The 16273-nt window shown below is 47.7% G+C and overlaps 1 protein-coding gene across 1 annotated transcript in view; it reads left to right on the top strand.

Annotated features, from left to right (window-relative positions):
- YPEL2 (yippee like 2) overlaps nt 1-15136 on the top strand; it is a 36530-nt gene extending 21394 nt beyond the window's left edge. The window contains exons 3-5 of the mRNA XM_074557053.1: nt 8780-8823; nt 9539-9647; nt 11974-15136. Of these exons, the coding sequence (XP_074413154.1) occupies nt 8780-8823; nt 9539-9647; nt 11974-12063 (243 nt within the window). The 3' untranslated portion in view covers nt 12064-15136. The remainder of the gene's footprint in view (nt 1-8779; nt 8824-9538; nt 9648-11973) is intronic.
- The last annotated feature ends 1137 nt before the right edge of the window (nt 15137-16273 follow it).

Genomic DNA, 16273 nt, shown 5'->3' with positions numbered 1-16273 from the left:
TGAGAGCAGCAGGAAATGCTCTCTGAGGGCTCCACAGGGCTTTTCCCACCTGCTGCCTTTGGGGAGAGGGCCCTGAGGAGTTTCTGAGGGTAAATTCTGTTTGAGAGCAGCAGGAAATGCTCTCTGAGGGCTCCACAGGGCTTTTCCCACCTGCTGCCTTTGGGGAGAGGGCCCTGAGGAGTTTCTGAGGGTAAATTCTATTTGAGAGCAGCAGGAAATGCTCTCTGAGGGCTCCACAGGGCTTTTCCCACCTGCTGCCTTTGGGGAGAGGGCCCTGAGGAGTTTCTGGGGGTAAATTCTGTTTGAGAGCAGCAGGAAATGCTCTCTGAGGGCTCCACAGGGCTTTTCCCACCTGCTGCCTTTGGGGAGAGGGCTCTGAGGAGTTTCTGAGGGTAAATTCTGTTTGAGAGCAGCAGGAAATGCTCTCTGAGGGCTCCACAGGGCTTTTCCCACCTGCTGCCTTTGGGGAGAGGGCCCTGAGGAGTTTCTGAGGGTAAATTCTGTTTGAGAGCAGCAGGAAATGCTCTCTGAGGGCTCCACAGGGCTTTTCCCACCTGCTGCCTTTGGGGAGAGGGCCCTGAGGAGTTTCTGAGGGTAAATTCCATTTGAGAGCAGCAGGAAATGCTCTCTGAGGGCTCCACAGGGCTTTTCCCACCTGCTGCCTTTGGGGAGAGGGCCCTGAGGAGTTTCTGGGGGTAAATTCTGTTTGAGAGCAGCAGGAAATGCTCTCTGAGGGCTCCACAGCCTGCAGGCTGCAGCACAGGAATGCAGGAATCCTCTGCATTTCTGCTCATCCAGCAGGGTGGAATGGGCAAGGGCTGAGGCTCAGGAAAAAGGGAATTCTGCCCAGAGTCTCCTGTGGAAAACACCAGTCCCTCGGTTTTATATTTTAAAAGTTTAATAGTAATGAAATGGTTATGAAAATAGTAATACAATTAGAGTAATAATAATTTGGGCAATTGGGATTAGAACAATATGAGACAACAGAGACAAAGAGTTTCAGATGTCCAGGTGCCTTTTCTGAGCAGCATAAGGCTGAAAAAGGACCCACGTTAACAGAGGATTAACCCTTAAATACAGTAACCTGTTGCATATTCATACAGCTCATCCATGATGCATAAATTCCATTCAAACACAGGATTCTGCCTGGTCACCATCAACTTCTTCCTTCTAATCCCAACAGCAGCTTCAAACCATGGAACAAGTTCATTTCTCCTGATAATGGAGCAATCAATTCTTTTTCTCTGAAAGATTTGGGTGTCCTGTGGCTGCTATCTCAGTGCCAGTCCTTTCTTTTTAAAAAAGTATCCTACATAGCATCATTTCTATTTTAACAATTTTTATAACCTAAAACTATATTTAACACACTACTTAAGAGAATTAATACAGCATAACTTTCTAACACAACACATATAATATTCATTTCAATATTTGCAAAAAGCCAATCACAAAATCCATGCATTTTTCACACTCCTCTCTTAAAATGCACCATGGGATCACAGCTGTTGGGATAAGCAGCAATAACAAATGCAGAAACTGTGGCTGGATATCTGGAATTGGGAGATTTAAAATCAGAATTAAAATCTGCTTCCAGCTCAGCTCTGAGGACAAATCCTCAATAATAAAATACATTTTAGTATCAAAACTTACTTTTGACAAGACACAAATATTGAGAATTTAGGTGATGGGATTAACAAATGAATGAGAATTTCGATAAATGGAGGAATTCTCAGCCAGTTTGGTGACTTCATTTCCCTTCATGTCTTGCCCAGGGACACAGGGGAGCTGCTGCCCTGGGCAAATCTGCTTTTGCTGAGAAGCCAGCGTGCCCTCAGAGTCAGCACTGCTGCTATTATGGGCTGCCCTAATGGTGAGCAGGGCTCCACTGATACGTGCACACTCACTATTATGCTGCTAATTAAATAACCTGTTGCATTAGCACTTTCCATCTTCCATCCCAGCTCCGTGTTTATCTCCAAAACCCATGCAGCAGCAATAATTAATGTGGAAATAAAAGGCTTTATTCTGCCACTGCTTTTTTCAAAATGACTGCATTGGGGTGGATGCTTTGAGCCTAGGGGAAAACAGCAGCACTCAAAAGTGGGGATAAAACCCACAGCAAAAATTACAATTTTTCATCCCTGTGTACCCAGAAAGGGCTTCACTGTCACCTGTGTTTTTTCACAGTAAATAACAAAATTTTATCCATATTGCCCTTCTTCATGGCAAATGGAAATGGTGCCAGAGGTGCCAAACCCATCCCAGCCCTGGGGGTGTTGGTGCAGGATCAGGGCAGTGCCCAGGCTCCCTCCTCTCCCGAGATTCACAATCCCACATTTCTGCTCTGCTTTTCTCTCCCCTGTAAAAAAAAATTCAGTTTATTACAGAATAAACTGCAGTAATTGCTTTTAAAAGTAAACACTCCATCTGCTCTTTCTCCCCGCAGTATTTCCATCCTTTTTCATCTCCAAGTCAAGTTTTGAAGCACAGCAGCAACCAGAGACTGTGAAAATCACAAGAGGGGCCCCAAAATATTGTGGAGTTTTTATAGAAGTCATAAATCTGATGGGTTTTTCTTTTATTTGCCTTCAGTAGTTTGTGCCCTCAGCCATTTGCATTTTGAAATTTCACTTTGAAGTCTGTGAGCTGGAAATTCATTTAAAAATAAATAAGAGCAGAGTGGAGGAGCCCAGGGCTTGAGGGAGGAGGGGGAATAGCTCAGTGATAACAGGAGGGAAATTCAGTGTTGGGCTTGAAGTGAGGCAGGACAGCCTGGCAGGGACAAGGGGACAGAGCAATTTGCAATTATTTTGTGAATTTTGACATTTTTGTAGGGTTTGGCTCAGGATTTAGCTCAGCAGAGCAGTGTCTTAATCTGTGTTAGAAATCCAAGTGCTGGAGGAAAAACCTCCCCTTTGATTTTAGGGAATTTGTAATTCCCTGAGTGCTGCCCTTCATTAATTGCAGAGCCTCAGAAGAAATTCTCTTTCTGCCTTCTGCAACTGAAATATAAAATTTCCCATTTGAGAGAAATCCCCTGCCCTGCTATGGATTAATAACTGGGAATGTGCCCCTGGATCCTGACCCATTTAAATCCCTCCATTTTCCTGGGCAGCAGTGACATTCCAGGGATATCCACTATGCTTCATGATATTTCAGCATTTTTGGGGAATCCTGTGAAAATTTGGATTTTTTTTGGCTCCGGCAACCAGAAATGTGAGAGGATGAGAGAATCTCCCTTTGAAAAACCAAACCAAAGTGGACCAAAAATGTTCTTATTGAGAAGAATTTTAAAATGAGAATTCCTTAAATTTGCCCTTTGAGGATTCCTTCAATCTGCCCAAGGGTTTTAGGATCAGGGGCTGTTTATGGCACTGGAACTCTGGGATTTCAGAGCACAGGGATTCTTGCAGGTTGGACATGGGCTGGGAGTTGGATCAACACCTGGGAGGCAGAATTAAAAATTGCAATGATATTAATAAAACCAGATAAAAACCTTTCATCTGTGCACCTTCCTGCACAACCTGAGCCACAAAATCTGGAGCTGTTCCGGGCCTGGAATGCAGCAGATCCTGAATTTTCCCTGAGTTTTTGCACAGCAACACAAACTGCAGGGGAATAAAGGCCATGCTGAATTAATTGAATTATTTCAGAGATGAGTTTGGTCCACTAATTCCATATCGACTTGGGGCTTTAAATAGCATTAAGGACCCGTGGTAAAACTCAATGAGAGCTCAGAAATGCAGCTGGAGCAGGGCAAGGTCACATCTGGGCACGAGGTGCAATAATGGAACCTGTTCTGATGTCTGTCGGGTTTTTGGCTGTTTGAAGGGCCTGGAAAGGCCCGGGGTGGCCTTGGGGCAGCCGCGTATCAAAGGAACAGAAGAGGCTTCAGTTCTTCTTTCGGTCTCTGTGTTTATTAATTGTTTATCTAAAAGATTTTCTCTTGGCCCGACAGAGCTCTGCTCAGCAGCCAGCCATGAGCACACTGTGCTGCCCTCCGGGCGGTCACCTATCTTTATACCCAAAGTTACGTGTACAATATTTATCATTTTTCCCCAATACCTTTCACCCTTATTGCCCAGTGCACTTTTAGTAATGACCAATCCCAAAGTGCCACCATCACCACAGAAGATGGAGGAGAAGAAGAAGAAGAAGAAGAAGGACAGGACACGCCCCAATTCCTCCATCTTACTTCTCTAAACCCCCCTGTACATAAATCCTAAACCCTGTGTTTCACTCTCTAACTAACTAATCCCTTCACCATTCACCCCGGTGAAACCCTCCTGTCCTCATACAGGTGTCGTCTCCTGTGTAGGATCAAAGTCCAGCCACCAGACACTTCTGGAACATTCCAGGACTCCCGAGCCCCCCAGGGGTGGTCTCGGTGACACCTCAGTCCTGAGGTGCTGAGATCCCACAGATGTCTGGTGGCATCAGAGCAAAATTGAATCTGCTTAATCAGATCATGGCCTGCCCCCTGTGTGAGGAATTAATGAACCCTGGGAGGGCTCTGTGGGTTCAGACCAAGCAGCTGAGCTGCTGCTCCCCTGGGAAATGCTGGGTGTGATGTTGGGATGGCTGGGCACAGCCTGGAATCTGCAGCAGGAATTTGCACAGGTTTTATTTTTCATTTTTCTCCCCCTGCTGCACATTCCAGGGCTCATCTTTTTAATCAAATTAAATCAAATCAGGCTTGAAAGGTGCCACAAAAGCCAAGCTTGGTGTGTGGGATGCTGAAAATCAGCAGGTAGGAATTGGGATTAATGCATGAGCACAAGGGAATTGGGTTTGGGGCACATCTTGGTGTCAGGTTGTATTGACACCACATTTTGTGTCACTTACAGGTTCCTCTCCCTGTTCAGGCTGTGTTTTATGAGAACCTTTCCTCCTTGGGTGTTAAGGGTTAGGTCAGCAGTGGGAATAGATGAATCTGTCAGTGGGAATAGATGAATCTGCAGTCAGTGCTGTGCTGTGGCTGCAGGAGCTCAGACTTAAAATTGGGAAATCAGTGATGCCAAATCTCCCTGGAGAGCTCCTCGTGTGGGTTCCTCAGTGCCCAAGGGTTTGTAGCATCCCTTCTCTCTCTGCACCACTCAGAGCCCAAATTTGGGAAATCAGTGATCCCAAATCTCTCTGGAGATTTGGATTCCTCAGTGCCCAAGGGTTTGTACCATCCCTTCTCTCACTGCAGCACTGCCCTGTGGGGATAGCACAGGGAAAACTTGTTCTTTTTAGAAAATCCTAATTCCTGTGCTTGTTTTCCTCCTGGCACTGCCCCCCCTCACTGCGCAGGGCCCTCAGCTCCCTGTGCATCCCTGCAGTGGGAATTACTGCAGGAGCAGCCTGGGAAGGGGCACACGCTGTCCCCTTCCCCTCTTGGACCTTTTTGGGACCAGCTGCTTTTCATTCCTGTTTTATGGGGTTGTTCAAAGCTGCCAGCTGGGCACAGGTGAGCAGGATCTGGTCAAAGCTGGGTACAGGTGAGCAGGGTTTGTTCCCAGCTGCACACAGGTGAGCAGGGTTTGTTCACAGCTGGGTACAGGTGAGCAGGATCTGGTCAAAGCTGGGTACAGGTGAGCAGGGTTTGTTGAGAGCTGGGCACAGGTGAGCAGGGTTTGTTCACAGCTGGATACAGGTGAGCAGGATCTGGTCAAAGCTGGGTACAGGTGAGCAGGGTTTGTTCACAGCTGCACACAGGTGAGCAGGGTCTGTTCCCAGCTGGGTTCAGGTGAGCAGGGTCTGTTCACAGCTGCACACAGGTGAGCAGGGTCTGTTCACAGCTGCACACAGGTGAGCAGGATCTGTTCACAGCTGCACACAGGTGAGCAGGGTCTGTTCACAGCTGGGTACAGGTGAGCAGGATCTGTTCACAGCTGGGTACAGGCGAGCAGGATCTGTTCAAAGCTGGGTACAGGTGAGCAGGGTTTGTTCACAGCTGCACACAGGTGAGCAGGGTTTGTTCACAGCTGGGCACAGGTGAGCAGGGTTTGTTCACAGCTGGGTTCAGGTGAGCAGGGTTTGTTCAGAGCTGGGTTCAGGTGAGCAGTTTCTGTTCACAGCTGGGTACAGGTGAGCAGGGTTTGTTCAGAGCTGCACACAGGTGAGCAGGGTTTGTTCACAGCTGGGTACAGGTGAGCAGGGTTTGTTCACAGCTGGGTACAGGTGAGCAGGATCTGTTCCCAGCTGGGTACAGGTGAGCAGGGTCTGTTCACAGCTGCACACAGGTGAGCAGGGTTTGTTCACAGCTGGGTACAGGTGAGCAGGGTTTGTTCACAGCTGGGTTCAGGTGAGCAGGGTTTCTCTGCTGCATCTGCAGGGAACAGCCATCACCCTGCAGCCTTTCAGCTGCTTCCTCTTTTTCCAGATGATTCCAGCAGCTCTTTTCATGTTCAGCCCATTGTCAGACAGCCCCACAAAGGCTTGGGGTGTTGATTCTGTCACTGTTGAGGGAGTGGAGCTGCTGAGTGGGCTGTGCTGGGAGTGAGGAGCTGCAGGAGCTCCCGGGGTTTGTGCCTTTCCCAGGGTTTGTGCCTTTCCCTGGGTTTGTGCCTTTCCCTGGGTTTGTGCCTTTCCCAGGGTTTGTGCCTTTCTCTGGGTTTGTGCCTTTCCCTGGGTTTGTGCCTTTCCCAGGGTTTGTGCCTTTCCCTGGCATCACTGGTGGGATGTCAGAGCTCCCTCCTGGCTCTGCAGCACCAGCAGAGAGGGGAATGAGCCACAGCAAAGGGCAGGGCTGGTGGAGAGGCACAGCCCTGCCCTGCATGGCTCCGCTCTCTGGAAATCTTTGTGTGTCTTTTAAACAAACAAACAAAACAACAAAAACAAACACAAGAGCATCTGCTTGTGTATAAATATACCTGGGGTTTTTTTCTGATTTTGTAGTTCTCATTACAGCATGTGCCAGTTTTTCTGGTGTGCTCAGAGCTGTGGGTTCAGCTCTGGGGCTGAGAGCAGAGATAACAAATGGATTTATCCCAACAGCCCCCAAGGTCCTGGCTGCTGAGCAGAGCAGATCCAGGGTCCTGCAGCATCACTGAAAGCCCAGGAGCCCCTGTGCAGGCTGAGTGTCCCAGCAGAGCTGCACTTCTGTGCTCTGCCAGCACATTTGGAGAATTCCCTGTTCCCCAGGGCTGTGGCTGCCCCACAGGCACCCCCTGGGAATGTCCTGCCACTGGCTGACAGGGCAAGGAGGGAAAAGCCATTTCCCTCAAAAAACGTCTGGTTTTTAAAAGATTTCACTGCTGTAATTTGGGACCAGCACAGCTGAGGGGCTGCAAGGTGGCTGCAAATTGGGTGACAGGAGCTCCTTAAACCAGAGCAGCTGCCAGAGCATCTCAGCATGGAGCTTGTGCTGTGAGAGGAGAGGGGATCTGCCCCAAACTGCCCCAAACTGCTCCAAACTGCCCCAAACTGCCCCAAACTGCTGACTCCAGGCTCTGTTTCCCCCCTGGGCACTGCAGGCAGCATCCCTGGGCCCTGCAGCTTTGGGATGCACCCAGGGGTGCAGAGGGTTCCTGACTCAGGAGGATTGAGCTGGTTTGAGGTGTTTTGAGCTGTTGTGCATCTCCAATCCCAGCAGCTCAGGGGTTTTTCAGAAGGCTCAGGCAGGATGGGGAGCTTGGGTTGTGTTGCTGCCACATCCAGATGTGTTCCCAGCAGGGAAAAATCTGTGGAGCTTCCAGTGGGAAACATCCACAGAGAATCCTTTCCATCTCTCTCAGCTCAAAGGGATGCCAGGAGCTGTTTCAGAGTCTGGATTTCAGTGGGAGGGGGTTGAGCTGCACCTCTGAATGCGCACAGGGAAAATGCAGAGCACAGAAAGTAGGTCTGGCTGCTGGCTGTCACCTCAGTGCACATCAAGGGTGTTGTGGAAATCTTTCTGTGGCTCTTATAAAAACAAACAAAGCAGCAAAAACAAATACAAGAGCATCTGCTTGTGTATAAATATACCTGGGGTGGTTTTTTTTTCTGATTTTGTAGTTCTCATTACAGCATGTGCCAGTTTTTCTGGTGTGCCAAGGAGCAGGAAGATCTCCAGGAGATGCTCAGGTTACAGCAGCCAGATAAAAGCTGCCTGTGCCATCTTTATAAAGGCACAGCCAGCTCAGTCCTGCAGGGGACAAATGCACTGGGGAACTTGTGGTTACCAGACTTCTCTCCCTTCTTTTTATGTGTTTTGCCAAATGCTGTGCTGGCTGGAGGGTGATTATTGAGACAGCACTGAAAGCTGAGCAGTGGTTTGTTCAAAACTCTGCTTGGGCAGGGGGTAAATAATGTGAATTTTTTTTTTCCAGTGACCACCCTTAGATACCCTCAAGGACTGGTTTGGGCTGGGAGGAAGGGCAGGCAATGCTGCAATGATGGAGCTGGGTTTGTTGTTGATTAAAGACAGACCTTTGTACAGCAGGAAGAGAAAATCCTATTTCTGTACCAGTAAAAACTCTGCTCCCACAGTTGCTGTTATTGGCAAACTCAGTCACTTTTTGGTGTTTTTGGAGAAGTATTTACAGGCAAGGACTGGATGCTGAGAAAGCTTCATCTGCCTGCATTTTGCCCTGGTTGCTGTGGGATTTTGTGCTTCATCCCTGAGCCCTCCCCAGTTATCCCAGCCCTCAGCAGGGACAGGCAGTGCCCCCTGCTCGGCCCCTCCTTCCTGAGCAGGGAATGAAATGAGTGGGAGTCCCAGGTGTGTGCTGTGAGAAGGGCAGCTGTTGGAGATGGAGAAATTTGCCCCTTTGCTCTCAAGCAGCCAACTGAGCTTTGTTTTCTTGCCTTGCAGTCCTTCCAGGGCAGCCAAGGACGAGCTTACCTCTTCAACTCCGTGTGAGTACCCAACAAAACCCTCCTGAAAAAGGGAAAAAACCCCAATTTCCTTCAGAAAACCTCTGCCTGGGAGTGGGGAGCTTCCTGCACATGGCTGGAGAAAGAGGCAGAAATAGCCCCTGATTCATATGTGAGTGGTGCAGGGGTTTCAGATAAGCAGCAAGGAAAAGGTGAATTTTTTCGTCATTGGGTTGAGAAATCAGAGCTGATGGCTGAGTCATCTCCTCTCCCAGGATGGAGTGGGACCACAACCAGAGTTTGTAAATGTGGAGATAGAGGATATCTAAATATGCACTTCATAAAAACTGAGTGTCGTTTTCCCAGTGACTGGAAATAGTTTTGGGGAGGTCACTGCTGGTCTGGTTTCAGCAGAGCTGCTGATTACACTCACATTCTTCAATTTTCCATTTGGGAAAGTAGAAGTACCATTTTATCAATTTGAGAATGAAAACCTTTCTCAAATGCCTAATTAGCAAAGTGACTAGAGTGTTATTAATCTCCTGCTCAAAGCTTTCATTGAGTTTTTTAGCTGAATAAAAATCCCATTTTACCTTTTCATTCTGCTCTGGAACTGCCAGAGAGCTTTGTCTGGGCACAGCTGGGGAACTCAGAACCTCCTGCTCATGTTTTCAAACACTGCAGTGAAATCTTTGTGGATTTTATTGGAGTATTTTGATGTGAGGGGCACTAATGGAGCATCTGTGCTTTGTCCCAGAGTGAACGTGGGCTGTGGCCCTGCAGAGGAGCGGGTGTTGCTAACAGGCCTGCACGCCGTGGCAGATATTTACTGTGAAAACTGCAAAACCACGCTGGGCTGGAAATATGTGAGTATTTGTGTCCCTGCCTGTGCCCCTTTGCTGCAGCTGAGGGGGTGGGAAGGTCATTTTGGGAGCCCAAAATGCAGGTTTGCATCTGTAGCCAGCTGCATTCCTCCTGCCTCTGTGTGGGTTGCATTTAGAGAATCAGCTTTAATAGTTCTGTTTTCACTAATTTTATTTTATCTACACCTGGTGCCCCTCAGTGACATTTAACATAAATGAGGATCATTTCAGCCCTGTGGTTCGCACTGTCTTTTTTCTATTATTCTGGTAGATGTTATCAGAATAACAGAATGCTCCATTAATCCTGTGTCCTCCCCACTGGAAATGCTGTTGAACACGAGTTTATCTGTTTGCTCTTCCAAAATTCAATTACCTTCCAATAAAATCCAATGCTACATCCTAATTTCTGCTTCTGGAGGCCCACATCATTTTGTCCAAATGTTTTTCACCAGTGCTTGAGCTGGTGCAGGGTTTAAGATTCTAGAAACAGGGTTTAGGATTCTAGAAGTGGGATTTTGGGTTCTAGAAACATGATTTAGGATTCTAGAAGCAGGCTTTGGGATTCCATAAGTGGGATTTAAGGTTCTATAAACAGGATTTAAGATTCCATAGGCAGGATTTAGTACTCTAGACTCCTGATTTAGGGTTCTAGAAACAGGATTTGGGGTTCCAGAAGCAGGATTTAATATTCCAGAAGGAGAATTTGGGATTCCAGAAACAGGATTTAATATTCCAGATGCAGGATTTAGGATTCTAGAAGTAAGAGTTAATATTCCAGAAGCAAGAATTTAATGTTCCAGAAGCGAGATTTGGGATTCCAGAAGCAGGATGTAGGATTCTGGAAGCAAGATTTAATATTCCAGAAGCAGGATGAAGTATTCTAGATTCACTGTTTAGGATTCTAGAAAGCAGGATTTAGGATTCCATTAGCAGGATTTGGGATTCCAGAAGCAGGATTTAGTATTCTAGACTCAAGATTTAGGATTCTAGAAGCAAGATTTATGATTCCAGAAGCAGAATTTAATATTCCAGAAGGAGGGTTTGGTATTCCAGAAGCAGGGTTTAATATTCCAGGATTTCAGTTTAATATTCCAGGATTTCAGATTCTAGAAGCAAGATTTATGATTCCAGAAGCAGGATTTGGCATTCCAGAAGCAGGGTTTAATATTCCAGGATTTCAGTTTAATATTCCAGGATTTCAGATTCTAGAAGCAAGATTTAATACTCCAGAAGCAGGATTTGGGATTCCGGGATTTCAGATTGAAGAAGCAAGATTTAATATTTCAGAAGCAGGATTTGGCATTCCAGAAGCAGGGTTTAATATTCCAGGATTTCAGATTCTGGAAGCAAGATTTAATATTCCAGAAGCAGAATTTGGGATTCCAGAAGCAGGGTTTAATATTCCAGGATTTCAGTTTAATATTCCAGGATTTCAGATTCTGGAAGCAAGATGTAATATTCCAGAAGCAAGATTTGTTATTCCAGAAGCAGGGTTTAATATTCCAGGATTTCAGATTCTAGAAGCAAGATTTAATATTCCAGAAGCAGGATGAAGTATTCTAGATTCACTGTTTAGGATTCTAGAAAGCAGGATTTAGGATTCCATTAGCAGGATTTGGGATTCCAGAAGCAGGGTTTAGTATTCTAGAAGCAAGATTTATGATTCCAGAAGCAGGATTTGGGATTCCAGAAGCAGGGTTTAATATTCCAAGATTTCAGTTTAATATTCCAGGATTTCAGATTGAAGAAGCAAGATTTAATATTCCAGAAGCAGGATTTGGCATTCCAGAAGCAGGGTTTAATATTCCAGGATTTCAGATTCTAGAAGCAAGATTTGTTATTCCAGAAGCAGGATTTGGGATTCCAGAAGCAGGGTTTAATATTCCAGGATTTCAGTTTAATATTCCAGGATTTCAGATTCTAGAAGCAAGATTTATGATTCCAGAAGCAGAATTTAATATTCCAGAAGGAGGTTTTGGTATTCCAGAAGCAGGGTTTAATATTCCAGGATTTCAGATTCTAGAAGCAAGATTTAATATTCCAGAAGCAGGATTTGGCATTCCAGAAGCAAGGTTTAATATTCCAGGATTTCAGTTTAATATTCCAGGATTTCAGATTCTGGAAGCAAGATTTAATATTCCAGAAGCAGGATTTGGCATTCCAGAAGCAGGGTTTAAGATTTTTCCCCTCACAATTCCCGAGAGCCCACAGGAAGAGCTGCAGTTGCCTTTGTGGGCTCAGACTTGCACCAGCATTCCCAAATCTGATCCATGACCGGATTCCCAGCAAGCACCACCTCAATCTCCCTCTGCTCCTGCCTCCATTGCAGGAACACGCTTTTGAAAGCAGCCAGAAGTATAAAGAAGGCAAATACATCATTGAACTAGCTCACATGATCAAGGACAACGGCTGGGACTGAGCAGAGCCAGCCCTGCAGTGCCAGAGATGCCATCCAGCCCAACATTGTACCCAAGAGTGAGAGAGTGACTGAACGCTTGGTTCCATGCATTTAGAGGCTCTGCAACCCGGGAGCATCTTCACACCCTTCTCCATCTTTATTGGTGACTGGCCTCTAAATTTCTGTCTCTCTGTCTCTTTGCTTTGTCTCTGTTTGTGAGTTGACCCTGGCTGCTTCTCTCTCTGTTCTGTTGGCTCAGAGAATGCACCGAATGCCCGACAGCCATTCCACGTGCCCAGAGCTCCACCCAGCCTGGCCTGGGCTCTCCTGGCACCTCCCAGCTGGTGCCAGCCCCGAGGTTGGGCAGGAGAAGGTGGGACAGGGGTGGGGAACCATCAGAGGGTGATGCTGTGCTGCTCCTTTCAGTCCTGGGTAAGCGAGGCTTGAAACCATCTCCTTGTGTAAACGGACAGAGAAATACCTGCTTGTGTAAATGGGTAGAGAAATATCCACTTGTCTGAATGGATACAGAAATATCCACTTGTCTGAATGGATAGAGAAATATCCACTTGTCTGAATGGATAGAGAAATATCCACTTGTCCGAATGGATAGAGAAATATCCACTTGTCTGAGAAGGACACAGGAATATCTCCTTGTGTGAAAGGACAGAATTACCTCATGGCTGTGTTTTCTCTCTGAATCCATCAGTGGAGGCTCTGGCTGAGCCCGAGGCAGAGCCAGTTCCCCCCACAATCTGTGTTTTGTTTGGTGTGTATGAACTCCTTGCTGCAGGGGAGGTTCCTGCCTCTCCTTCTCCTCGCTGGTTCTGGGTGGGGAGGCTGAAGGTCCCAGCTGAGCACGGCCATAGGGAGCATCCCCAAGGCTGGAGAAACCAAACCCTGAGCTGTGAGCCCTTCAGAGAGGAGGAGAAAGCCACTCCAGGCACAAGGAGGCCGGAGCTGCAGCCTAGAGAACGTGGAGGGGTGAAAAAAGGCACGTGTGAGGCAAGGAGGGGGAAATTCCATAGAGGAGGATGGGGACAAACAGTGGCAGAGGGTACCCCTGGATTTCCTGGCCTCCCCTGAGCACCCTTGGTGGTGTTTCACCAATCTTTGACAAGTGCAAGGAGGAAAATGCTGTTACAGAACCTTTTCCTTGGATGCCAGGCTCAGAAAATGCACAGGAGTGGGGCGAGGAGGGAGCTGAGTGGGGGCAGTTGTGGGGCACAGGTGGGTATTTCATCCCTGAGGTATCCTCCCCCCTTTCCCCACTCCCAGCAGCCCAGTGCAGGCACGGGGAGAGTGGGAAAGGAAAAAAGGAAAAAAAGAAATGGGACATCTTCCAGCAGCCCTGGAATGATCCCTGCCTTGAGGGGTGGATTGGGTGTCAGAACTGCAGGGACAACGAGTCCTCCCCGTTTTTGTTTGTCCCTGGTGATTCCTGAGCACCTTCCCAAGGTGGGGAGGGGTGTCCTGTGTGCCAGGGGAGCTGGGTAAAGTAAAAGGAAAATGAGAAATTTGCTCTGCAGCATCCAGCCAGTATCTGGTGCATCACCCAGGACTATTGAGCTGAGCTCGTTCTGTCTCTCCCCCAGTGAATTTTTATTTTTTGTTGGCAGAATTCTCTCAAGTAGGTTAATCCATGGGGGGAAATCTTCCTTAATGCAGAAGGAAGGAGTGAGTGAGTGCTGTGCAGGGGTGGTGGCTCCTCATGGGACAGAAGCTCCAGCTGGAGCTGGATCTGTAATCACTGCCCCAGCCCTGAGATGCCAGGGGCTGCCAGGACTCATTTGGTGATATTATTTGGTGATATTTGGCAGGGAATGGGAGCAGAGACTTCCTGAAGGATCCAGGGTGGAGTTCAGGGCTGGATCCTTGTGCTGAAAGCCAGACCTGCTGAGCAAAGGTTGTTAATTTTCTCTCAAGCTGTTCCTGACAGCCCTGGAGAGCTGAGGGGGAGCTGGCCGGGCCCCTGCAGGGGATGGAGTTGGTGCCCAGCCTGTCCAGAGGCGGCTTCTGCCCTCACCCTCCTGCTCTGGCTGTGCAATTGCTTCAGCTTCTGGTTTGGATTGTCTCTGCTTCTGCCACGTCCCCTCAGTGACAGAGCCAGGAAAAATCACAACTCCCACAGCACCTGCTGGCACCGACCTGCTGCCATTTCCCCGTCCCTTCATTGAGGATCCATGGCAATTTACTGGGTTTGAGTAGTGGGAAGCAATTCCTGTTCTTCAGAGAGCTCTTTATTCTGCACAGAGCGTTTAAAGGAGCTGGGAGAGGTGAGGGATCATCCCAAATCCTGTGAGGCTGAGAGGAGCACACAGGGCTCGTGGTTTGATGTTGGTATTTGGGGTGAGTGCTGGTCAAAAAGCAAAATAAAAGGCAGGGCTGTGCAGAGAAATGCCAGCCAGGTGGAAATGGTTTTATCCATTCATTTGGGACAGAAAAGGACAATGCCCCATCAGACCTGGCTGGTTTTTATGGTCACAGGTGTTGGCTTTTAATGGCAACCAGTCCAGGCTGGAATGGGGCGAGGTGTTAATCTGCTTTTGGGTGGTTTTGTGCTGTTCAGTCCGTGCTGGGAGCCTGCCCTGAGCCTGGTGCAGCCCAGCCAGGCTGTGCCTGTCCCCAGCACCCGCCTGGGCAGTGCCTTTGGTGGCTGAGGGGAGAGCTGGGGCTGGGGCAGCCCCTGAGCGTGCCCAGGGAGCAGGAGCAGCTTGGGAGCAGCGCTGGGGAGTGACACCCTCAGAGATAACCAAAGAATTCCCTGCTGAGCTGAGCTGAGCTGAGCCAGGCGGGGCCTGTGTGTGCCCAGGGAGGGAGATGTGGCCCTGGGGAGCTGCTGCTGTCCCTGGGCAGCGCTGGGCTCTCCTCCTGAGTTTGGTGTCCAGCCGTGAGCACCCTCGAGTTTACATCCCCCCCCGTACCCCAAAGCTCAGACCCGAGCGAGTTTGAAATTGTTTTTGCTCTGGTGTGAAATCCTGACCCCTGTAAGAAATATTCAGATGATAATATATACAAAGCAGAAAAAAACAACCCCCAAGACGTTACCTTGTGAAATATACTTTTGTAAATAATATTTAATTTTTTTTTTTTTTTAAAGAAATAATATATTTGGTGCTGTTTTCTCAGAGCCCCTCCCTGAGAGCACTTTTGTTTTTTGTTGTTGTTGTTGATGATGATCCTGTTTCCTTCTGTATTTGTTGGAAAATATGTTTAAAGGGAAACAAAACTCCTGATTTCCGTTGTCCTCTGAGGTGGATCCGTGTTTGCTGTGGATGTGGCAGATCTGGGCTGGGATGTGTGGGCTGGCATCAGGAGGGCTCCATTCCCCTCTGCCTGGGGCTCCCACTTTTCCTGCTTTGTGGAACGCAGGCCTGGGATTCCCTTGCACCAGTGCTGGCTGGAGTGAGGAGCTCTGGGGCTGGGCAGGAGCTGCAGCCTCAGGTTTGCAGGGATGGACGATGGAGCTTTGAACCCAATTTTAACCTAAACCACAAATCTTTAGATCCTGCTTTTATTTTTGAGGGGAGATTTTATTTTTGTTGTTGTTGTTTTGTTTAATTTTTTTTTTTAACCAGGCTGCTACATAACAAATTAGAGTAAAAGTTTACCTCTCTTGGCAGTAAAATTCATTTATTTTGTTCTCCTTTCTGTCTTTAATCTCCCCCCTTCTCTCCCTCCTTTGTTTTTATTTCACTTGGTCTCTTGTTTATCCAAAGTGGACCAACAGCACAAAGCACTGGACTGTGTTGAGCAAGGAGCTGTTCAAGAACTGCTGCAGGTTCTTTAAAAATTCTCTGGGTTTGGAGAACTTCAAACCCCACAGGAACAAAACCAACCCTGCCAAACCAACCCCGTTATTCTGGTGATGATCAAGTGAGAATTCTCTCTCTCTGTGTGTGCGTTTTTCTGGCTGCTCTGAGAGGGTGTGGATCATGCATTTCACTGCACTGCCCTGCTTTGGGAGGAGCTTCCAGGAGAAGCAGTTTTGGGAGGAAGAGGGGACACCAAACACCAAGCTCAGCTCAGTGGGAAGGAGCTCTCAGTGCTCAGAAATAATCAGGTTAGACAGAGGTTTTCTGCAGAAATCCTGGTGAGAAAGAACAAGCAGAAGAGGGGAAATGAAATCATCTTGAATTCAGAAAAAAAAAAATATAAAATCAAAAATCAACATATTTAAATGCAAGCAGAATGGCGTTGTGTAAGGTACAACCACCAATAAGCTGTTCTC

The sequence above is a fragment of the Zonotrichia albicollis genome, chromosome 22, assembly GCF_047830755.1.
Source record: "Zonotrichia albicollis isolate bZonAlb1 chromosome 22, bZonAlb1.hap1, whole genome shotgun sequence".
Classification (NCBI taxonomy): domain Eukaryota; kingdom Metazoa; phylum Chordata; class Aves; order Passeriformes; family Passerellidae; genus Zonotrichia; species Zonotrichia albicollis.
The sequence above is the reverse complement of the archived record's forward strand: the minus strand, read 5'-3'. Positions and strand labels throughout refer to the sequence as shown.